Source organism: Mastigoproctus giganteus, chromosome 8 (assembly GCF_048544385.1).
Source record: "Mastigoproctus giganteus isolate SK-2022 chromosome 8, ASM4854438v1, whole genome shotgun sequence".
Classification (NCBI taxonomy): Eukaryota; Metazoa; Arthropoda; class Arachnida; order Uropygi; family Thelyphonidae; genus Mastigoproctus; species Mastigoproctus giganteus.
In genome coordinates, this window is record NC_143582.1 from 85,930,566 (window position 1) to 85,957,073 (window position 26,508).

General features: G+C 37.4%; 1 protein-coding gene across 1 annotated transcript in view; it reads right to left on the minus strand.

Annotated features, from left to right (window-relative positions):
* Positions 1 to 26,508, minus strand: part of LOC150081696 (zinc finger MIZ domain-containing protein 1-like) — an 811,610-nt gene that overhangs the window by 207,944 nt on the left and 577,158 nt on the right. Inside the window, exons 8-9 of the mRNA XM_090378811.1 lie at positions 17,224 to 17,443; positions 13,876 to 14,370 (exon numbers count right to left, since the gene is read on the minus strand). Of these exons, the coding sequence (XP_090234937.1) occupies positions 13,876 to 14,370; positions 17,224 to 17,443 (715 nt within the window). The remainder of the gene's footprint in view (positions 1 to 13,875; positions 14,371 to 17,223; positions 17,444 to 26,508) is intronic.

Sequence of the window (26,508 nt, forward strand, 5' to 3'; positions counted from 1 at the left end):
TAGCAACTCAAACTAACTTGAAACATTCCATTTGATAATGATCATCAATGTTGAAGTGCTGGTAAAGGCATCAAAGGTGGATATTGTTGAGATAACAGAAATGTGGTGTCACACAGATATAAGGAATGCAGAATTGGAATTTGGGGAATACAATGCATACAGAAAGAACAGATAGGGAGGAGAGGTTATGCTGTTAGTTAATAAATGCAAAATCTAAGGAAGTGCATCCAGTTGATATAGATGGACAGTGTAATGTTGAATCAATTTGGTGTGACATAAGCATTGGAAAAGCACAAAGGAGTGTCTTATAGGCCTAATGACTCTGATGAGTAAAATCAACAACTGTATAGTGAAATAGAGTGGGCTAGTAAATCAGAATGCATTATAATGGAGGATTTTAACTTCCCAGATATTTACTGGAACTTGTGGTTTGGTCACTTGCACACTAGCAAAGTTTTGTGGATTTACTGGATGATTGTTTTCTGTGGTAGCAAGTTCGAGAGGCAACCAGAGGGAGTAATACCCTTGATCTCATTATCAGCAGCAATTATTCATACATTAAGAATTTACAGATAAAAGAAACACTAGGTGGCAGTGATCACAGTGTACTGATGTAGGATTTACTTAAAGATGTAACTACCATCAGGGGTAAAGGGAAGGGTTTTTGTAAAGGTAATTACAGTGGGCTCAGAGATTTTTAAAATTCTATACGGTGGGACCAACTGATGATGTTACCAACAGCAAATTCTAAATGGGAAGCATTCAACAAATTAATCTTGGAAGCTACTAGGCTTTTCATACCAACCAAGAAATTCAAGGTTTAGGCCCAAATGGATGTCAGATGAAGAAAACTGGAATACATATAAAATATCAAGCGTAGTCTGTAATCAAGTCACAAAGAAGGTAAGGCAAATGAAGGCAGATTACAAGAAATATTTAACAAACGATGCAAAGAAAAACAGTAAAAAGAAAAAAAAAATTTACTCATATAAACTCTAGAAGGAAGGGGAAGAATCACAATAGTCCACTTGATATCGATGGTTTCACTGTTCATGATCATGCTCAGAAGGCTGACAAACTGAATGAGTATTTTGCAACCACATTCACACTTGAAGAATTCTGTAGGCAAGTGGAAAACAGAAGCTTATTAAATTCTAATAGGGAGCTAAATGATTTTGTAATAATTGAGAGCAAATTGGAGGAGAAATTGAAGTTAAACATAAGAAAGGCACCTGGGGCAGATGGGACATATCCAGTTATATTAAAGGAGGTGGCAAAGAAAGTAAGCAAACTCTTATCCAAAATTATGAGAGCATCGTTGGGCTCAGGGGAGGTTACCATGTACTGGAGATGTGCAAATGTATCTCCAATTCACAAATGTAGATCAAATAGTGATACGAATAATTACAGACCTCTTAGTTTAACTTCTGTTCCGGGAAAAAAATTAGAGTCGTTAGCGTATTTTTTTAAATTTAGCTAGTAACTTTGTAAGTTACAACTCGCTACTCTTACCGCTATCTTATTGGTGTTTTGGTGGGAATATCATGGCATAAAAGAATAGTAGGAATTTAATTGTAATAAATAAGAAATTTAAAGTTTTTAATCACTTTTTGGGCATATATCTTTTGTATTTAGCTAAGGATATAAATAATTTCACATTGTGATCATTAAGGTATAGCATAACTTGATAACGTATATCTCGAATTTGATAACTAAGGTATAACATAAAACTATATAGTGAAATAAGTATTACTGCATTAGCTTAGTATAGTATTATATTGTATAGTATAGTCAAGTATGGTATAGTAAATTAATCAATTAAATTTATTAACCTTATTAATTAATTAAATCATATTTAAACAGAAATCATGCCCCAGACTAGAGCAGCAAAGCAAAGTGCACAAAGTGGCAGGAGTGCTGTGGCTCGCAGGAGAATCGGAGGGGCCAATTCGCAAACGCATCACAGCCTAAAGAAATGTGCAACTTTTGAATGTTTGCAGACCTTCCTGGTATGGACCATAATGTTGCCAAGAGGGACAGAACTGTACCCATAATTCCCCACAAAATGGGAAATTATGGGTAAAGCTCTGGGAGATGTGCCCATATCCAAGCCAGAGGAAACATTTCGTAACTATTGTGAACCGGTAGAATCTGTGGGTGTAGCAGCCTAAGTAAATTCAATATGGATGCCTTTGTGTGTGCTCAATGAAAGCAATGTGAAGACATTAGGTGCCAGCTCAGTGTTGTTATGGGCCTTTATGAGAGCTTGAAGGACAGATGCCCTCGAAGGACTTAAACTGGAGTACACATCAAGCTCTCAGCTGCCCACATCAATGTCAGAGCTTGCACTTGATTATCAGGCAACACAGCGGCAACCTTCAGGGCAGAATGCACTGGTCCCACAGGAGCTAGTTATTCTCGGTGACTCTGTTGTCAGGGAGACAGGAAATATATTGTGCAAAAAGGATAGGTGTAATAGGACCAGGGTATGTCTGCCAGGGGCAAACGTTGATGACGTTGTAGAGCAGATATCATCTGTTAAGGGCACGAAGAGTGATATTGTTGTACATGTTGGTACTGTGACCTTAAGAATAAGAGATCTGCAGATTTACTTAGCAAGTACAGGTCACTGTTGAAAAAAAAGCCGGGAATTAGGGTTAAATTTGAAAGTGTCTGCAATTCTGCCCAGACACGATAGGAGGGAGTATATGATGAGAGCCTTGTCGATCAATTCAGCCCTGGAAAGATTGTGCAATGCTCAAGGGGTAGAATTTTTTTCAGCCTGGACTGTACTTGTTAACAGGAGAGACTGCTTCTACAGGGAGGGGATACACTTAAATAGAAAGGGTGCAAGAATATTTGCTGATGCTATCGAGGCAGTGTTAGGTGGGTCGGAAAACTGCTAGCTTGGGGGGAGACAAAGACTAATAGATTAACAGTAGCCACTGGCAGAGGTGAAAGAGATTCTTGCACTGCTTCTATTGGAATGAACAGAAGTCTGAAAAACAAGATGCAGGATATTTCAGAGACTGCTGCTGGCAGTCATTGTGGTACAAGTAAACACATGAGTTGTGTTAGGGTAGCTAAGAATAGGAACAGGTGCATGTATACTTGCGTGTACACCAACACTAGGAGTTTGGTTCAGAGTGAAAGTTGTGTTTGTGACAAAAAGTATAAGCAAGACTGTCTTCTGAGACAAGAATTGAAACCATTAGCCACTGTCCAAGAGGTCATGAGATCAATGGCATGCTACAATTGTCTTTCAATAACCCTAATGTTGCATGATTGTAAGAAGATGCTATAGTCATCAGCAAAGAGTTGGAGGAAATTGTTTAGTAAAAAACAATTTCCTCCTCCAGTAAAAAAGGGGCTTAGAGGGGAACAGGTATCCTGTGTGTTATCAGACACCCAGCATAAAACACTGATGGATCCAATATCTCTCTCGATTACAGAAGATTTAGGAGAAGTCCAGTTGGCCTGCCACCCTAAAATCCACTCATGCACACCTTCTCGATGGTAAGCCCTGTTATGTCACTTAGGTGGCTACGAACGTGTAGAGTGGTTCTCTTCAAGACGCCTGGTCAGCGTGAAGAGGAAAAGACCAAACCCTCCAGCATGAGAGCACAACAATACAAATGGCCCTCAGTCCCCAGCAGCTTTCACTCTCCCTCTTACGGCAGCGAGAGGATCAGAGTGGAAGCAGAGGGTGCTAAGAATCTCTGGGTACGACCAGGCTACCATGCACGGAAACTGAACTTGGCCTGTTATAACATAAGATCACTCATCTGTGAAGACAGGATATTAGAGCTGGAAAAGGAATTATAAAATGTGAATTGGAATATCATCGGTTTGGCTGAAACAAGAAGAAGAAATGAATCACTTATAAGTTTATCAAGTGGAAATCTGCCGTATACCAATGGAAACAGTGAAAGGAGTGAAGGTGGAGTTGGGTTTCTGGTCCATAAAGATTTTAAAAACAACATTTTCGAGTTCAAAAGTACATCACCAAGAGTGTCGAGGCTAATACTCAAGATTTCTAAGAGGTACAAGCTAAAGATTATAATGATTTATGCACCAACATCGAGCCATGATGATGAAGAGGTTGAAGAAATGTACACTGAAATTGAGTCTTCTAGATGAGCAGAAAACCCACTACACTATTATTATGGGGGACTTCAATGCTAAGGTTGGAAAAAGGCAAAACAGCGCAGCAAGAGGAACTATAGGAAATTTTGGAATTGGTAAAAGAAATAAAAGAGGTGAAAGACTTGTGGAATTTGCAGAATCTCAAGGACTGTCAGTAAAGAACACTTTTTTCAAGAAAAAGGTGAACAGAAAGTGGACATGGAAGAGTCCAAATGGATTAACATCTAATGAAATCTACTTCATCCTCACTAACAGAAGATATATTGTGAATGATGTTACCGTCCTGACTAAGGTAAATGTTGGAAGTGATCACAGAATGGTAAGATGTACACTTGATATAGATGGAGGAAAGGAAAGGAAAAAACTGACTCGAGTAAATAATACAAAGGTCTTTGAGATAACGGAGGAGGAGAAAAAGCAGTATGTACTGGAACTTAAAAACAAGTTTGAGCTTCTGCAGACTACTGAGGACCAAGATATCGACGAGGAATATTACAACTTTCTGAAAGTGATAAAGCCCAAAAAAACCTATAGGGAAAAAGAAATCCAAAGAAGAAAAAATTAGTCAAGAAACACTTGTCATGATGAACCGAAGACGACAAATGAGGAGCAAGAAAAACACTGACAGGGAGAAAATTGAGTATACTGAGTTATGCAAAGCCATTAGAAAGAGACTCAGAGAGGACATAAGAAGATTTAACATGAGAAAAGTAGAACAAGCATTAAGGGAAAACAAAGGATTAAAATCAGCAGCCATGAGCAGTAATACAAAAAGACAAATGATACTGAAACTGAAGAATAGCGATGGTGTACTTATAAACAGCAGAGAAAGCATAATTCAAATAGCAGAAGACTACTATAGAGAATTATACAAGGAGCGAGGGAATGATACCAGCAGTGGGGAAGATGGATTGCAAAGTAGCAACACATACGACATACCCGATATTCTTCCTGATGAGGTAGAACATGCATTGAAGAAAATGAAGAATCGGAAAGCCCCGGGGGGAAGATGAAGTTACTGTAGAGTTGTTAAAATTGGGAGGAAGAGACATAACACAAAAACTGGCAAGGCTCTTCACAAAGTGCATTAGAAAAGGTGTGACGCCTAAGCAGTGGAATAATGCAGTCATAGTTTTGCTGCATAAGAAAAGAGATAAATCAGAAATTGGAAATTATAGACCAATTAGCTTGTTATCCCACATCTACAAGTTGTTCACAAGGGTCATTACTAATAGATTAGAAAGAATACTTGATGAGAATCAACCGAAAGAGCAAGCTGGCTTTAGGACAGGATTCTCAAATATGGATCATCTACATGTAATATCACAGCTAATGGAGAAAGCAAATGAATATAAAACACCATTATGCCTGGCATTTGTGGATTATGAAAAGGCATTTGACTCCATACAGCATAAGGCAATGTTTCGGGCACTGGAAAGACAAGGCATAGATACCCCATATATTATGATTTTGAGTGCTACCTCCTTTATTAGACTAGACAAAGACAGTAGCAAATTTAAAATCGAGGAAGGAGTTCGACAAGGAGACACAATATCTCCGAAGCTGTTTACTGCTGCCCTTGAGGAAGCTTTCAGAGGATTAGACTGGTCACAGAAAGGAGTCAATGTGAATGGAGAGTACCTAAACCATTTACGATTTGCAGACGACATTGTGGTTAAAAGCCACGATCCCAAAGAATTAGAGGAAAATCTTAATCAGTTATGCACAGTTAGTAAGGATTTTGGACTAAAGATGAATATGGCTAAAACAAAAGTAATGATGAACAAGTATGCCACGGAAAGGGAAATAATGATTGAAGCAGTAGTAATTGAAAAGGTGGAGTCATATACTTATCTGGGACAAGTTATTAGCTGTAATAATGATAAATGGCTGGAAGCCAAGAGAAGAATAAATTTTGGATGGATAGCATTCAGAAAATATAGTCACATACTGAAGAGCAATATCCCAGTTTGTCTGAAACGTAAAATAATGAATCAATGTATACTCCCCACCATGACTTATGGAAGTGAAACTTGGGCACTCACCAAAAGAATGGAAGAGAAGCTGAGAACTACACAGCGAAGAATGGAACGAATTATATTGGGAATCAGACTGTTAGATAAGAAGAGAAACACATGGATTAGGCAGCAAACTCAAGTAAAGGACATTCTTATCAAAACTAAAGAACTAAAATGGTCTTGGGCAGGACACATAGCTCGAAGACATGATGACAGATGGACTAAGAAAATAACAGAATGGTACCCAAGAGGAGCTAGAAGAAAACCTGGAAGAAAAAGTCGGAGATGGATAGATGAAATTCATGAGTTTTTAGGTAGTAAATGGATGGCCAGTGCTCAAAACAGAAGGAACTGGAAAGTTGCTGGAGAGGCCTTCATCCTGCAGTGGATTGAAAATGGCTGATGATGATGATGTTTAGTAAAGAATTAATTTTGATAGCAAAAAGCATAGCACTTAGAACTGAACAAAGAGGGACTCCCTCCTCTTGGCAAAAAGATTAAGGGAGAATGGACCCCACATGAATTTGGAATAGACAGTTCAATAAAAAAAATTTAATATAACGTGCTAGATGGCACATAAGACCAATATTAGAAATATTTTTTAAAATTCCAAATCTCCAAGGTGTGTCAAGTTTTTTCATATAAAAGAAAATTGACATGTGTTCACATTTGAGGAAAACATCTTGAATAGACATTTCCAATCTTATTAAATGGTCGAGCGTTGACCTGTTCCTTTGGAAGCCACATTGTACTTTGTAAAGAATGTCATTTGCATCTAAATGCCACATGAGGCAGACATCGACCACCCTTTCAAGGATTTTGCATAAGCAGCTGGGCAGAGGAATTGGGCAGTAATTAATTGGAACTTTTGGATCCTTTCCTGGCTTTGGGAAGGGAAGCACAATTGTCTCATGCCAGGAGTCCAGAAACTGGTCTTCAAGATAGATTCTGTTGTACAGACAGAGCAGCTGATCCATGTACTCATATGAAAGATATTTATTCATCTCATAATGGATGTAATCTGGCCTAATAGCACTTGCCTAGAATAGAGAGAGTGCCACTTTTATTTCCCATTCCGTGAAAGGCTGACTGTATGCCTCACAGTTATTTGAATAGAACTTCAAATGCTGCTTTTCAGCTTTTTGTTTGAGGGCCAGAAACTCGGGGAGGGGAGGATGTTTTGGCAGGAACTTTAGCAAATGACTCGCCTAGGAGTATTCACAATTGCAGTGCGCTATGCAGTTACACATCCATTATGTTCTAGGATCGATGTAGCATACAATGTGTATATGCTTTTCATTTTCCAGACTTTATCCCAAATAGGCTTGGGTGATGGAAGATGTAATGCAGATGCAAGGTTCTTTTTTGACTCTGATGCCTAATGTAACGTGCTTTGGCATGTACACATTTGAAGGTTATTAGATTATCTGTGGTAGTGGGATAATGACAAAATATCCCCATGCATTTTAGCCTTTCTTGCTGCTGTGCATTCTGAAGTCCCACTGAACATAGTGGACATATTTCTAGTGCTCCTGAATTATTAGCATTGGCATATGATGTAAGAAAGCAAGCTTATATAGCATCAGCCAAAAAAAAAAAAAAAAAAAACGCCCTTCTCATTTCAACCCTCCATTCACTCCAAATGTTTGAATAGTTCAGTCTTGAACTTATTTAAGTTGTGACCTCCACTACAACAGATGGAAGTTTGTTCCAATTATCAACCACCCACTGGCTAAAAGCGAGCTGATCTAAAAGGTATCTGCACATCTATTCAACAATTGTCTTTCCTCAGTTTGAATTTCTCCCCCTCCAATGAGTAATCTAAGCAAGAGGAGGATCCCATTAGCACTGCGCTTGCTCAATTCATTCAAAGCCTTATACACCTCAATTAGATCACCTCTCAGGTGCCTAGTCTCCAGAAACTGCAATTTGCAGAACTTTCTTGTAACACCAATCTTTTGTTCCACTTACCAATGTCGTTGCTGTTCTCTGTACTCATTCCAGCAGCTCTACATCCTTTCTAAAATGAGGCCTCCAGACCTGTATACAGTACTCAAGGTGTGGCCTGACCACTGCCTTATACAGGGGGACAATCACCCCTATATCCCTGCTAACAAAATTCCTGTATATCATTGACAAGACACCATGATATGCAGCCTTTTTTCACTGTTCAGAAAACTTCATATCTGACTACACAATTACCCCCAGATCCTTTTCATTCTCCACTACCCTGAGTGCAGTACCACCCAGTTGATATGATACTCTGGGGTTACTGCTACCCATATGCAGTACTTTACATTTGTCAACTTCAGTTGCCACCTCTCAGCCCGTCTGCTCAACTTTTCCAGATCATGTTGCAGTAGCATTACTGTTATTAACAACCCTGCCAACCTTCGTATCATTTGCAAACTTAGATATTAACCCTAATATACCTTAATCAATATCATTGATAAATACTGAAGAGAACAATGGGCCCCACACTGAACCCTGGGGACTCCACTAATAACACTGGTCCATTGATAACCACTCTGTCTTCTCCCACTCAACCATCCTTTTATCCATTGTAGCAACTTGCCCTTAATGCCATGCTGCTCCAATTTGTACAGTAGTCATCCATGTGCCATAGTAACAAAAGCTTTCCTAAAATCCAAGTATATGATATCAAAATTATTCTTTGCATCCAAGACCACATCATAGTATCCAATCAAATTTGTGAGACAAGATTTCCCATTAACAAACCCATGCTGTGTCTGAACTATAACTGCAGCCTTGTCTAGATGATCCTGCATCGCTTTATTTTCCTTGTAACAGAAGTCAAACTAACAGGTCTGTAATTACTCGTGTCACGCGCTTTGATCCCCCATTGTGAAATGGAGACACATTTGCACATCTCCAGTCCATGGGGGCACATCTCCAAGGAAGCTTTCATAATTATGGCTAAGCATTTGCTTACTTCCTTTGCTGCCTTCTTTAATATATCCCATCCACCCCGGGTGTCCTTGTGTTTAATTTCAACAGTTTCTTCTGCACTTTGCTCTCAGTTATTACAAAAGCATGTAGCTAAAGATATTATCACTAATATCTTTAGATAGAGTTAAGTTAAAATTATATCATTGGCTTCAATGAATTCCTTGTTATTCAAGCTACATGATAGTAAGAGGTTTTTGAACTTTTCAGGCTTCATTGCTTGTTTTGAGCATTTTCTCTGTGCATCTCTGTCTATGGACCAGATACCACACCACCACCATAGACAGAACACTTGGGTGGAGCTAAACTTGTTCGCAGGTGTTCAAACTTGCACACTGACTGTGATGTCAGCATCCCTCCCTCAGCACAATTTGTGAACCGTGTAGCTTTCCCAACTATTTTTCTATGTTTCAAACATCATTTCTAGCAACTTTTTTTTTTCAATGTGTTCTCCCTTAAATTATTTCTATATGGTGAAAGTACATCTCACAAATTGAGTCACTCTCCCGACTGTATTTCACAATAATTATTGTGCTATTATAATAGCCCAAACCTTCATCCTACTATTTCTTGGCAAGGAATCATCTGGGATTTTCACATACTTTATTCTACTTGTGTTTGAGAGCTCTCTCGAACTGTGACAGCGTCTGGCGTGCCTGTTTATTCGAAATTTCCAATTTTCTGGAGTTTGCTTTTAACCTTCTTCTGTCAAACTAATAAAAAATGTCTGACTCTGAGATGTACCCAGCTTACTCCAAACTCTTTGATGCTATCAACAGAGGTCAACAATGCTTCTCTTGTTTTGGAAAATCTTGCCAAGGCCCTCAAGCTCTACTGGACTAGCCATAAAGTGTTGTATGCATGCTCAACATTCAAGCACTGGCACTGAATCAACTGTCATAGAGAAAATTTGCCTTGATGTCTCACAACAAGACAAGAAAGATGCCTTGCAATCCCTGATAGCAAGTCACCTTGCTTGTCTTGTTGGCTCTCTGCTATCTCTGTAGTAATGCACATCAAAAATGAGCTGGAAGTGTTTGTTTCCCAGCAAATGAATTGTATCACATCTGCAGCACAAGAAGCAAAATTATAAACATCTGGACAAAAATGCAAAGTTTTATTAAACTTACAAATTGATAATAAAAGATTCAAAGCTCAGATAGACTTACTTGTGAATGAGCAGAAAATAAATGAAATGCAACAGCATCCCCACTCATTTTCTGAGGATCTTGAAAGTGGATCAGTCACCATTGCAACCCAAGACCATCTCCCAACAGAGAGCAGAATCTTGTTGTCATTACCTTGTTGGGTGGCCAAAGAAGCTGTTACAACAAAACTCAAGGCACATTAAGATATGGCGCCTCCGTAGCCAGGTGGGCAGGAGCAGCAGTGTGTAGCACATGCTTCTTGATTAGACCGGGGTTCGGAGCCCGTGACCACCAAATACGGAGAATGCAGAAAGGTCAGGGAATGACCACCGCATATCCCCAGAGCAATATGGCCTTAGTTGCTAATGCTCCTAAAAACCAAATAACAAACAAATAACAAACATTAAGATATAGAGCTTAAGACAGACAAGAAATCCTGGTATTATAATCAAGACTGCGACCAGGGAGGAAGCCTGAATTCTGGGTCACCAAGATAAATGCTGGCCAGTAGACAGAAGGACCTAAGCAAAGAGGACCATCAATTTTCCAATTTGACGTTGACAAAGCCCTATCACCTGATGAGATTAAAGATGACCTCTACCAGAGCAATCTGCAAAACAACTTTCCCAAATATGACATACCACAAGAAGTAAGACTTAAATACTCAACCAAATCAAAAATATGCAATGTGTTAAATTGTAACTTGGAACTGACCTTCAGAATCTGGAACATAATGAAGGCACAAGATAGAATCTACTTGGGGTGGAATAGCCTTCAGCCTCAGGAACATGCCCTAATCCTGAAATGTTTTTAATGCCTGAAATTTGGGCAACCACTCATGTGTGCCCAAAACCACACCACATGTGGGCACTGTCCCAAAAGGGGTCACAAATTCAATGAGTGCCCAAACCGCACCCTGATTCTAGTGTGCTCCAAATGTAAATTGGCCAAGTTGGAAAGTGCTCGCTCAATTAGAATTCATCATGTCCTGTGTGAAGTGCTTCATCTAGCAGAACACAAATTATGGATACACCAAAATTAGAAAAACAACCCAACAATTAAATTTCTGCAAATAAACAAACAATTTTCCAGAGCTGTAGCCAATCAAATCAGGATAATTGTAGATGAGCAGGACATGGACATCCTTTTACTGCGAGAACCTTACACTGCAAAACTCAAGGCTATTTTAGAAGGTTCAGGGTGATTAAATTTTCAGGCAAATTGCCCTGGGCTGCCATCGTTGTCCAAAACACCCAGATCACAGTTTCTTTGTATGCAAGGCCAAATGAGGACATCACTGCAAACATTCAGTCATCACGCTCCTATCAACTTGGCAAATTACTTATCTCCATGAATGAAAATTGCCAGTCAGCCCTATGGCAGAGCACAACTCCTGACAGAGCTGGATCCCACCAGGGACAACAGCTTGAAGATTTCCTGCATACCACCACCCTTGGATGTCCTCACTAAACCTGGCCATATCCCAATGTTTTGTAGTACACTTTGAGAGAATACTACAGAGGTCACACATGCTTCAAGATCAATCTCCCATCACTTTCAATTCTAGCAAGTCCAAGAGGACTAGACCACCTCTGATCACAGGGATTTACCTTTTTGCACTGTTGGTCGTTGAACCCAGGCACTTCAGAGTTCCACAACATCATCTGCCAACCTGAAATCTGCTGATTCGGACTTTTTCATCTCATCTATTGAGTCTCAGCTTCCTGATGACAATATTGCTTCTGTTGCTTCTGTCCGGGTAAATAATTTGATGAAGATCGCCATCCATGCTTGCGACCAAGCCATCAAAAAGAGAAAACTTCATTACAGAACTGTTCTGTGGTGGCATCCAGAATTGGACCTTCTCTGCAGGACTGGCCATTCCTCCTGGAAAGACTTCCAGTGTTTCATGGCCTCTATGCTTCGGCCTGAGAATGATGCCTGTAGAGAAGTATATACAAGCATCAATCTCAGGCTGATGCCTGTAGAGAAGTATATAAGACCTGGAGAAACCAATACACCAATCTCATTAGAACTAAGAAGAAAGAGTCAATGCACCCTTGACTCTAATATGGGAAACAGTGACCCATGGGGACTTATCTACTGTGTTGTAACTAACAAGCTCTCCAGAGGGGAAATTTCATAATGCCATCACTCTTGACAGCACTTAACTTGCTCCTGGGATGGCACAGTCAACGTCTTGGACCACCTTTTCCCTGAAAATGTGTAGCCTATTAGGGCACATCAAATAGAAACACGTACCCAAAATTAGTACTGCAACCTACTCACTGAACTACCATTTACCAGAGAAGAGCTCTTCATTGCCCTAGCAAAATTGAATGTTGGGAGTGACCTGGGCCTGTTCTTCAGAAATGTATAAAATCTGTTTATGGTGATGAAACGTGAATTCATACCTGAGTGTTTGAATGGAATAATAGTTCAAAGACAGGCATGATGTTTGCAATGGCCCAAGAAGAGGGCATCTGTCAACTTTCAAAATAAGAAATGTTCACCTGGAAAAGAGATCACTATGAGATCACTTGGCTGTGCATAATTGTTTCCGTATTTAAGAGCCTATCATTATATCTCTTTTGGTTGCAAAAGAGAATATCAAGTTGTTGAAAGCTACCTGTTGCTAAGTGTTTTTGTGTATTTTATATATACTCATTGATAATGTATACATGTAGATTAAGTTGTATGTGGGCATCATATTTTAATTTTTTCATATATTTTGTTCTACCCACAGTAGTATTAGTCCTGCTTTTGAAATAAAGCATAATACTTTGAGTGACAGTTGTGTCAGTGCTCCATAGAACATAATATGAATCACAGAGGGGATACCTACAATAGACACCATGTTGAATATCCATTTGAATATTAATTTTCTCCCTCTAATTTAGTGATGTATTTATTGAAAACCCAATATATAAAATACACACTTCTTTAATCATTATAATATCAGTTTGTTTTCCTTATTTTTATGTTTCCATCTTACCTGTTCTTAATATTCTAAGTTTTAAAACAACACCGCCAGGGCATTTACTGATCATATACAGGCGCTTCCGTAGCCAGGTGGGAAGGAGCAGCAGTGCGTAGCACATGCTTCTTGATTAGACCGGGGTTCGAGCCCGTCACCACCAAATACGGAGGATGCGGAAAGGTCAGGGAAGGACCACCGCATATCCCGGAGCAATATGGCCTTAGTTGCTAATGCTCCTAAAAAACCAAATAACAATAACAAATAACAATAACTGATCATATACAACTTAAAATGCAATGGATATTACATTCCTTCATCAAGATTTTCTACTTACTTAAGAGACTCCAAAGTTTTAGGCTATTAACTACCAACTGAGGACTTACCCATGTTTAGTCTCTAGAGCAAAGTTTCCGGTATCCCCCTCGCCCCATACTTCTCCCAAAACCCATGCACGGTACTAAGTAGTACTACAGGTTTTGATACCTTTCGTGTTTGGAGATTTCATATAAAAAAAAAAAAAAAAAAAAAAAAGCCAAAGTAGGAGCATAAACTATGTTAATAACATATTTAGTGGTTAATTATAGCAAACGGTAAATATTAAAATAAAGATATTCACCTGAGTTGGAGTATAATTTTGCTGGGGGTTAGGGCTATAAGCCTGCATTTGAGCCCCATACTGCTGTGCCATCATATTATACTGGGCAGGCCTTTTTTGAGACACATGTTGCTGAGGGCTTGGATATGGTGCAGGCCTATTGCGAGTCTGAGGAGCCATAGTTGGGCTTCCAGAAGGATACATGCCTGGATGGGGTTGACCTGGACCGGCCATTCCTTGCATGCTTTGCATTGTGGGCTTATTCATTCCCATTGGTCCATTAATGGCCATTGCAGAGTTGATTGGACTCATAGGTCCCATTGAATTTGGCATATTCATCATTGAATTATTTACTGTTCCCATAGAAGCTGACATCTGACTTCCCATAGAATTCATATGACTTCCCATTGGGTTAGGCATATGGTTACTGATAGGACTAGTCATACCCGGACTTGAAGGCATTCTCTGAGGAGCTGGAGGTCCATAGCCACCTTGAAACTGCTGACTCTGCATACTCTACAAACACATAAAGACATTTGAATATAAAGGTAATCAGTAATATCTTTGCATATTTTTACTTTTAATTTAGGACCTAACATGATAAAGATTTAAAAATAAATATCAAAAATAAAAAATAAATAAAAAATTTCAAAAGAAAGCCCAAAATCACACTACGAATAATTTAAATAAAGAATGATAATGATGATGATCTCCATCATTGATGTTTTATAGTGCATTGGCAAAAGAGGCCATAATGTTTAAGAAGACAGTAAAATGGCATACGTGATCTGAAAATAGGTCACAATTTAAAATATTTATATATATAAGCAAAACTGGTAAACATCAATAAAAATATGACTAAGTAAAAATGTGAAAAAATTTTACGTAAAAATCAAAATTATATCCAGTGGAATATATTTATAGTTTTAAAAAAATGTTAAAATTTCTGAAATACTGTCATGGTTAGATAAACTGTTTAACACTGACACTAGGATTTTCCTTTGAATAGTACGAGATCTGCTCCCCAATGTAACAATTCTGGTTCTGATTGGTCTAATGCCATCAATCATTCAACTTGTTTGCTGAATAATTCTGTATATCCAAGGTGATCATCTATTCTCTGAAAGATCATCTTATGTGGCAGATTATGACTCAGAAACTTTTTTGTAATGATGTCTTGCTGTAGCACATCAAACTCAGCAAGTTCATACATGAAATGCATATCTGTTATTTCTCAGATGAATAAGTTTGCATTTTCACTCAATAACACAAACTTATAAGTTCCCCACTGAATTGCACTTAGAACTGATGTCACATTAGGATGTGAAAAAAAAAAAAAGAAGTAATTTCAAAATAAATCAGAATATATACACCGAAATAGAAATCAACTTTTATTCCTAACTACTAACACTGTTGTAATGCACTTTGCCTATCCAACAGGAATTTTTTTTTACTGGACAATTTCTAGAACACAAAAGTTGTAACTAAGAAAAAAAGCAATTTCGGACATGCATTAACTTGGTTTCATTGTTTTTGAGTCTGAATTGATCCTGAAAATATAACCCATATGCTATGAAACACCCTGTATATAGTTACAGAAGAAACTACAAATTGAAAGTAAGCAAGTGATGTAACACTATCTGTGTACTAGCTACTGTAGAAATCAGGAAAAGGACTACTTTTCCTAACTTCAATGAAAACAATTAGAACATATTAAAAAGTAATAAACAAGAATTATAACTCAAAGATAAGAATTTTAAAAAAACATTTTAGATATAAAAAAACCATGGTTTAAAATAAAGGGGTACAAGTCACATTGCCAGGTAGGGAAAATGAAAATAAGATATATCTAATCTCGTCAAAGGCCTACTAGAACAGGATCGCTTACTTAAGATAGAGCATTTTGAGATTCAAGTTGCTTGCATAAGTCAGATTAAGATTAGCACAATCCTTTTCTGTCAGTCAGTCAACAAATATGGAGACAATCCACTGCATGCTCAAATAAAATTTCCACCTCACTAACAATATCATATATTCTAAGATTCCTGCTTTTGTGAAATAATTCTTTTTCATATCACATTTTGCACATTTTTCTTGAGGATGGACATCATAAACATCAACATCTTTTAACAGAACTATTTTTCCATTTGAGTTTGAAAGAAAATGCATATGCACTCTGACTTTAAAGAAGAGTGCATATGCACACTTGATGCGTATGCACTCTTCTTTAAAGTCAGTCACTTGCTAAAAAACTTAAAACTACAGAATTACACACCATACTTAACAATGCATCACTTCTGAATGGCATATCAAAAGCTTTTGAAATAAATAAAAAATAACTCAGCAGACTGATTTATACTACCACCAAGCAGATGAACTTTCTATTAACTATGGTGATTTCACCTTATTTGGTTATTTCAGAAACTTTTTGAAATAAAAATGTTTCATGAATAATTTCCAAACACCAGTTTGTTTGTTTTACATAAATCCTATTTGCATGTCATTGTTACTATGTATTTGCAATATAAAACCTGTAGTTTTGCAAGACATTCAACACTAGTTTGCAGTACAGTACTTAACGGTGAAGTACTTAGTTTTTAAAAGTGGTTTGTTTGCTGAAATCATACTGAACTATCTGACCTCATATTAAAATATAATGGACAGTTGGACCATCTATACCAGATGTGTAGCATTTGAACCCACGATCTTTATTTCTCAGGCAAGTATGTTATTCACTGGACTAATCAGGCAGTATGTGTTAACATTTTAACTTAATGACTATCACATTCTGCAGACATTATTGGAATGTATTATCTCCAAAAATAATGAATTACCCCGAACACTTTGGCTATATGCATAATGTTCAAAAAAGTGGAATTTCCGAAAATCCAGCATGTGCTGTATTTCACAGTTGCTGGGATTTATGAGGTTCGACTGTAATGCTCTTGCTCACAAGACTACATGTATCATTGAAAACCAAGTTCCTACGAGAGAAAAATTTCTGCTTTATGCAGGAGCCCCACTGAACCATGACAATGAACAATATTTTAAAAACAGTTACACCAGTGATCTCAAATGAGAATAAAGGAATTCAGATTTGGAAGCATAATGTGTTCAATAAGCCGTAAATTAAATTTATTTATATTAGAAAAGAAAAATTTTATCTCAACAGCTGGCAGAAATACAACTTAAGACATCACTTTCCTTACTTCAATTTTTCAGTAAAGATTGCAATTATTCATTCATTACACCAATGAAGTATGCTAATCAGAAGAAATTCTAATAATTGTGAAAAAACATAATAATAAATTAATTAAAAAATAATAATAAAAAAATAATATATATATATACACACATAAAAATGCTTACCTGTCCATACTGGCTATTCATTGCCACCTCTTGCTGTTGTTCTTGAAGTGCAACGACCCTTGCAGTTGCAGTGGCAGTGGCAGTAGCTGCAGCTGCCACTAGAGCAGCAGCACTTAGGGCAGATGATGGGGCCTGAAAATCACCAGCTGCATTGTGCCCTGGTGTACCGATGGGACCTGGTCCCATTCCACCTGTCATAGGGTTTGAATTTGGGCCATAACTGAGTTATTAGGAAAAAAAAAAAAAAATTATATATTTTTGTAAATTAACAATAATGATTTAAACTCACTGATAATAACATTACAGAAAATATAATTTAAATTTAAAAATTAGAATAGTCTCATTAAAAGTTAACGTTAACTAACCTGCATCTACAACTAGTTGTTCTGGATGCAGGCCATTCTAACTAAAAATGAATAGGGTATTTTATTAACTGATATTACAGGCATTAATATTAGTAGTGGCAAATAAAGCAGGAAGGAAGCATATATATAGTATAAGCAAAAAAAAAAAAAAAAAAAAAACCCACTTCTCATCACCTGTCCATCCAGTCTAATATTTTATCTCCTTAAATTTATTCAAACTATTCACTTCCACAACACCATATCACATAGGTGGATTCAGGGTAGGGGCACGTGCCCCTACCTGTCATTTTTTGGAGAATATACACCAAATGTTTAAAATCCCTTAACCAAAAAAAAAAAAAAATTTTTTTTCTTGGGATTTTATTTTTGCACTGTGGCCCAGCTATTTTCAACTGGCTACAGTTGGCAACACTGATGCTGATGTGATCCCCATTCTAGTTCAAGGCATCATGCACTTTGGTCTTGCACAATGTTTACTTCAAAGTAATTCAGAGTTTAGCTGTGTGCCTGTGTCCACCAGTTACATTACATTTGATATTTTTGTTCTGTGCATTAATTTGTGCCTTGTTTGTGCAAAAACATGGCACAAAATGGTGTGCCCCCCTGTCATAAACAGTGCTCCTCCTGTTATTTTTTTCTGGATTCGCCAGTGCCATATGGGAGTGTGTCAAACAATAAACTGTATGCTAGCTAAATCCAAATTTATGCATATGCAACAATCTTTCCTCAATTTAAATTTATACCCCCTCTAGTTTCCAGATGTTACAATTTAGAGAACTGAAATCTTTCTAGGTAACAATACCTTTTCCTTCTGCTCATTAGTATCACTGATCTTCTGCACCTGCTTCAAAAGATCCATATCCTCGTGTCAAATGGAACTTCCACACCTGAACGCAGTACTAAACATATGGCCTGACAAATGCTTTATAGTAGCATTCCCTAAACTGTGGTCCGCTGACCACTGGGGATCCGTGAAATGTTCAGAAGGGTTATCAAATAATGTGTTTTTATATATGCACACACACACACATGCATGCAGGCAGGCAGTTCTTGCTTTATGAGTTCCCGGGTTTCCGAGTTTTTCCCCCCCAAAAATCAAGTATCGACAAAATCGAAAATATGAACATTAATTGCAAAAAATTAATGTTAAACATTCATAAATATCGCATTCCAAACCATGTGCGTAGCTATACAATACAGTGTACCCTGCTTTAAGATTTTAATCAGTTCCAGAGACACCATTGTATCGTGAACCCAATAAAACATTGTTTTTTGGTAATTCATTTCAAGACTTCGGAAGTTGAAATTTTCACTGTAAAACTAAAGCTATTTATCTCTCTAAAATGTAATTTTTAAGGTCGCAAGCATGACCTTAAGGCCATATAAAAGGTCATGACCATGGTTTGTAAATTGTATTAATTACCAATGCACTACATTTTCATCGTTATCATATGTTCCATTAAAAGAATCAATTTTAAATGCCTTTGTGATACTTTTCTCGAGCACATTTCTGGAGGTCAAGACCATAAAATGATAAAAACAATTTGCACTTCCTGGTTTATTGGGCTTTTCTGTGTCTGAAAGCAATTATAAACGGATAGTAAACTATCTTCTTGCATTTGCGAAAATACCAATAGCTGGAATTGTGTGGTTTTTTATGTTATTATGGCAAAATGTGTTTCCCCTTACAGAAATATTCAATCATATAAAAAAATTTTCAGAATGTTCTCTCCATTCCTTTTTTTTTTAATCTTCGTAAACTTGTTACTCCACGTGAATCGTGTTAATTGCAATTTGTGTGCGCTGTTAAAAAATGCTTATGCATGCAATCGTGAAATTTATAATTAAAAGAGAACATTATCTTGGAAACAAATGCCTCTTGAAACATTTCTGAAGAAGACGACTCCTTGTGCAACAAACCAACAAGTGCTGAGCCAATTAAGAGGTGGCTGAGGGGGAGAAGACAGAGAGTGGTAATCAACGGACACTGCTCGTCGTGGACTAATGTTATTAGTGGAGTTCCTCAGGGCTCAGTGTTGGGTCCATTATTGTTTTCTGTATTCATAAATGATATTGATGATGGTATATCAAGCTTAATGTCCAAGTTTGCAGACGATACAAAGGTAGGCAGGGTTGTCAAGGACACTACTGACACTATGTTGCTGCAACAGGATCTGGAAAGGTTGAGCAGATGGGCTGAGAGGTGGCAAATGAAGTTTAACATTGACAAATGTAAAGTACTACATATGGGAAACAGCAACCCCAGAGCAACGTATCAACTCTGTGGTACTACACTGACAGTGGTAGAGAATGAAAGGGTCCTGGGGATGGTTGTGCAGGCAGATATGAAGTTCTCTGAGCAGTGCAGACAGGCTGCAAGAGTAGCTCATGGTGTATTGTCAATGATATTCAGGAATTTTTCTAGCAGGGATAAGGAGGTGATTATTCCCTTGTATAAGGCAATGGTCAGGCCACACCTAGAGTACTGTATACAGGTCTGGAGGCCTCATTTCAAAAAGGATGTAGAGCTGCTGGAACGGGTACAGAGAAGGGCAACAAGATTAGTGAATGGAACAAAGGGGTGCTCTTACGAAGAAAGGCTTAAGTTTTGCAAATTACAGTGTCTGGAGACTAGGCACCAGCGAGGTGATCTGATAGAGGTGTATAAAGCCTTGAATGGTTTGAGCATGCTCAATGCTGATGGGATTCTTCCTCTCTCTCAGAATAATCACCTGAGAGGGCATAAATTCAAATTGAGGAAAGACAGATGTAGGATAGACGTGCGGAAATTTGTCTTTAGCCAGCGGGTGGTTGGTTGGTGGAACAGACTTCCATCCCTTGTCGTGGAAGTTGATAGCCTAAATAAGTTTAAGGCTCAGCTGGACAAGTATTTTGAACGAACAGAGGGGTGAAGTAGTGGTTTTTTTTTTTTTTTTTGGCTGATGCTGCATAAGCTTGCTTTCTTGCATCAAATGCCTCTACTAATGCTAAATGCTAATGCAATAATGAGTGATCAACGAGTGTGCATTTAGTCGATGATAAAGAATAAACTTTCTTTAAAATTTGTAAGTCATAAATAATTTCTTTATTATTATAATTTGCTTGATTTTACAGGCTACGTTTTAATTTCTTTGGATAAATCAATCATTGTTTAAACAAAATAATTAGCTAACTAATTTCATTGTTGAGAACGTTAATGTTAACATAATGTTCTTCTTCTTTAATGCTGCCGAATGGCGTTTGCGACTTCGTTTTGATATTGTTCTCTGTCTAGCGCGAATAATGTTCTTATTATGTTAAATTTTTAACATTATGTCTATGAGAAATAAATTCTCACTTTACGAGCACACACTAGGAAAGAATTAACTCGAAGTTGAGAACTACACACACACAGAGAGAGAGAGAGAGAGAGAGAGAGAGAGAGAGATCTTAGTAGTTTGGGAGCCACTGCCTTATACAATCATAAAACTACCTCCCTTATGCCTGTTGAAAAGTTCCTGTACATCACTGACAAAACCCAATGAGATGTCCCAGCAGGACATCTACACTGCTCAGAGAAATTCATATCTGACTGCACGAATTGCCTCCTGGTCTTATTCATTCTCCACTACCCTGAGTGTGGTACCACATAGTTAGTTTTTTTTTTTTTTTTTTGATTTGGTAGTTGTTGGCGCATCGGCTTCTGTGGCCATATTGCACCTCCCAAGGTTTTTGCAGTACTTTGATCCAAGCCCGAGGCGGGAATCGAACCCGCGACCTTTGGGTTGCCGGGCAGGTACTTAACCCACTCGGCTAGCCCGGTCGGCCACATAGTATGTTATTCTAGGATTGCTACTACCCATAAGCAGTACTTTGCATTTGTCAATGTTAAATTTCAATTACCACTTCTCAGCCCATCTGCTTAATTTTTTCTACTTATGTTGCAATGGTACACCTTGATTACTGTCATTAAGACCCTGTTCACATTCATATCAACTACAACTAAACCTGATATGCGTTCATCAATATTTAATAAATGCAGAAAGCAATGGTGGCCCAAGCACTGAATCCTACAGGACTATACTAATAACATTAGTCCAAGGAGAGCAGTGACAATTGATAATCACTCTCCATTTCTACAGCTCAACCATCCCTTTATCCCTGGAGTAACCTGCCCCTTAGCGACACACTACTCCAATTTGAGGTCATGTGAAATAGTATCAATAGCTTTTCTGAAATATAAGTACATGTTAAAATTATTTTTTGCATTCAGTTCCTTTGTTACTGCATCGTATCATTCAATTAGATTGGTCAAACAAGATTGCCCCTTAACAAATCCATGCTGTGACTGCTGTATAACAGCACGGGTTTAAGAATCTGTTAAAGAAGCAATGCTGGACCATCCACACATTCATGATGTCTAGATGGCCCTGCATTCATTGTTTAACTAGCAACTCCACTATTTTCTCTGGATCAGAAGTAAAATATGCAGATCCATAATTATTCACTTCACCCTTTGATCATGCCATGTGAATCAGAGATACATTTGAACATCTCCAATCCATATAGACCTCCTTTGAATCCAAGGATGCACTCATAATTATGGCTAAAAGTTTGCTTAACTCTTTCGCTGCCTCCCTTAATATAATTGGTCTCTCAGTTGTTACAATCATTTAGGTCCCTGATAGAATTTGATATACTTCTGGCATCCCCATTCCTAAAAACTTCTTCATGTGCAAATGTAAATGCAAAATACACCAAAGAGCTAAAACATTATGACCAGTGAGTCGTTATGCAAATCGAAGCAACTGCAGGCGAACTACGCTTGTGTGCGGATCGGGACACGTTATAAAAAACACCTGATACTGAGCTCCATCAATCAGAGTTACTCTTGTCCTTCAGACGGGAAAGGCAGCGGACTTAAGTGAGTTTGACAGATTGTAATGGCCAGACGACTGGGTTGGAGCATATCCAAAACATCATTGCTAGTGGGATGCTCACGGTCAGTTGTGGTTAGTACTTACAGAAAGTGATCCGAGGAGGGGAAAACTCACGAACCGCTGGCGAGGTGCTGGACGGCCATTGTTCAATACTGGTTCGTGGAACATGAGGAAGACTTCCAGGTATTGCCCTGGCCTCCAAATTCCACCAGGCATCAATCCCATTGAGCATCTGGGAGAAATCCCAGGTGCCGTCTGACACGAATTGAGCATCTGTGGTTTTTGTTGGAACAGCAACTCCGATCTGTTGCATCTCAACCACAGACGTTACAGGATCTTTTGTACCAACTCCTGTAAGGAGTTGATATGACACAATACATTTAGATCTCGTCTAGTATCCAGGCCTCGCCGGATAGAAGTTGTTTTGGCTGCACATGGAGAACCAACATCATATTAGGTAGAAGGTCATAATGTTTTGGCTCATTGGTGTATGTATTAGTTTGTCTGCAACCTGATAGAGAGCTCATCAACAATTATACCATTCATAACTTAGGGGCCAATAAGATTCATCATCCATTTCTTTCCCGTATTAACATAAGTAAAAAAAAAAAAGTCTACTATTTTTCTTTGCATTCTCTGCCAGATACTTCTTGTAATCTGCTTTAGCACTTCCTAACTCCCTTAGTGACTTCACTGTGGACTAGATTACATCCACTGTGAGCTTTGTAATCCACTGATTAATTTATATGCATAGCACACATTTTTCTTCTCTGCCAACCGTCATCTAATTGTGTTGACCCTGACATCCATTTAGGTCTAAGCATTGAATAGTATCTCTTAGTTGGTATAAGAGGTCTAGCAGCTTCTACAATTACTTCTCCAAATGCTTCCTATTAAGAATTTGCAGTTGGTAACATCATCAGTTGCATATGCCTGTGCATTGGCTCCTGTATCAACAGGATTAAGAATTTGTTGAGAATACACTGCATTTGTAATAAAAATGAATATTGCAAGTCAGAAAAATTACTTCTAGTGAGGTGTAGATATCTAATAATAATTTATTTTTGGTTTTTATTTCAAATCTTACATGTCATTCTTTCAGTTTGAAATGTGGTACTTGGATTATAATTTTCTAGTGGATAACCTAATTTGCATTACAAGTTTTTGTTTTATGTAATTTGGCCTACTATTTTTAGTGAACTTTAACATTCTGCACAGCTGATTGTGTAAGTGGAATTCTTAATTTAACAAGTCTTCTTAACATTTTTTTAGTGTTAGTGTTCAGCTAGCACAGCCTGGTATGCTAAATGGGCATGTCAAGCTATTGCGAATTGGGCATATCATATTAGCAGCACAGTCATAAAGGGATAAATATGAAATTTCTGAATACACTGGCACTTCAATTCTACATTATTATCCACAGTACTAAAAAATAAAATAATAACCCTTTATAATTACATCATCATACAATATTATCACTTTCATTTGCAGATTTATCAAAATTTTATTTCTGATGTGATTCACACATTATGCACTCTATTGAGGAAATTCAATCAAGCACAGGAAAGCAGCAGAAGCAAATATGGCTCTCAAACTCAAATTTTTTAAAACTTCTTTAAATTTTAAACAAAAAATTAAAACAAAACATACACTGAAAACTTATTATAAGACTTATTTTAAAACTTTTAAAAATGCATTATGCCATATATGCTTTTTCAATATTCCACAGAATGTCTATGAACACATTTATATGCTTATGAAAATATCCACAATCTGTTGTAATGATTTTTAATCATGGTTTAATGTTAATCTATAAAAAAATTAATTAAATTAATAATTAAAATAATATATACAGGCAGGCCTCGATTAACGCGATTAATTCGTCAAGCGAGCGCATTGCGCAAATGCGTTAATCGAATATCATAACCAATAGGAAAAATTATAATCCTTGACCTTCTGGAATGTCCATAAAGAATTTTAAAAATACCTTTTAAATAACTTTTTAACTGTATATAATGTAAAAGATAATGAAAATAATTATGGAATTAAATGTTTATTGCATAAAACAGCGGTTCTTAAACTGTGCACCGCGGAATATTTTAAATTTTCAAGGGAAACACAGCGATACTCGACATCTGTCGGACACCACGCGAACTACTAGCTCGAGGTAGTTCGCAGTTTCAGCATTTCTTATTAAGTTGTTTGGACCTAACTACTAAATGAAACTGTTAGGTATTTCTTTTGGTCTGGGTGCACCTTGAAAAAAATTACTGAGACATTAAAGGCGCCGTAAACCGAGAAACTTTGGGAACCTCTGACATAAAATACACAATGAAGAAATTACTGTTGCAGAAATATTTGAACAGTGTTGACTTTCTCTTTTCATCAATCAATTCTGATAGCCGACAACAATCTTCTCTGGGCTCTGGCGAAATAAATATCGCAGAGAACATCAAACCTTTTGTTTGAGGTTCTATGCGATACGAAAGATTTCATCTAATTCTTTTACAGTTATCTCCTTCGCGGTAACATTTTCATCTGGATCATTTAAAAATTTTAATTTTTAAATGCAAGTCTGCATTGACTTTATTAGCAGGAGACAAACACTTCTTCCCATGGTTGATAGAACACACCGAGCGCGCAGCAGCAGGCAAACGTTTGTTTATTGAGCGTACGACTCGCGGTAAGCTTAACGTGCGATTCAAATCTTTTTCAACTATCACATAAAAAAAAAAATCGCGTTAACTGGAAATTTGCATTGCGTAAAGTGAAAAGTGGTATCATTTTTCAAATAGCATTAACTGAATATCGTGTTAATCGAACTCGCGTTATGCGAGGCCTAGCTGTATTTCTTCTTATATCCACTGTACCGTTAAGATAATGAATACATTTAAGAAGTGCACAATTTTAAATTATTTACTGCCTTTATTCCAAACATTTCCAGTATTGTGGAGGACTTAGAAGCACCTGTTAGTGTGACTTTTATGGATGCGCCAGCTAGAAGATAAACAAGGATTTGACAGCACAGAGAATGAAGCAAATAAAAGAAACTTTTATTTGCTTCATCTTGTTGAAGTACTTTCAAATCCAAATCAAATCAAGATAAATCTTTTTCCAGATTGTTCAAAACACAATGTTTCCTATTACTGAGGAACTGATGCAATGACTTTTTCCCTCAGCTGAAAAATATTCTACTGATTTCCATACTGAAGAAGTTCCAGGAACAAAAGAGAATGTTAAAGCTTCAATGACAACTGAAAATAAACTTAATCCCACGTCAAGAATTCAAAATAGTCAAAATATTGGGAGAAATCAATACAAGGCTCTACAAAAATAATTTTAGATCTCAGAAGTGACTGCAACATGAACAACCAATTTGAATTGATTACATAAGGTTTATGTTTTTATGTAATGTAATTTGTAATGTGTTTATGTAATTATATTACATAATTGATTACAATCAAATAGTCACCTATTGAGAATGAAAAGATATTTTCATTCTCAATTTCATTCTTCAGGTAATCCTACACTGGAAGATTACCTGGAGATCGACATTTAAGGAATTGGTAGCGGATATTTGAGAAGTTGAAGTTAATTGAGCAGGGCAAGGTTTCTCAAAATGGAAAGTGGAATGCAAAGTGCAATCATCAGCAAAACTATGGATAGGATTTCCAGTCAATGGAAGAAGGTCATTAATATACAACAGGAAAAGAGTGGGGGAAAGAACTGAACCTCGGGGGACAACAGCATTAGTGGAGAAGTTAGAAGACAGAGAGCCATCTACCATTATCCTCAGTGAGTGATCAGAGAGAAAACTGGATAACCAATTACAAAAAACAGTTGGCAAACCATAAGATGGAAGCTTGTTTAGAAGACCTTTATGTCAAACACGATTGAAAGCCTTTGAGATGTCAAGAGCAACTGCTTGAGTTTCACCAAACGTTTCCATTCAATTTGTCCATAAATGGGTAACATAAGCCAGAATATCATCAGTGGATCGA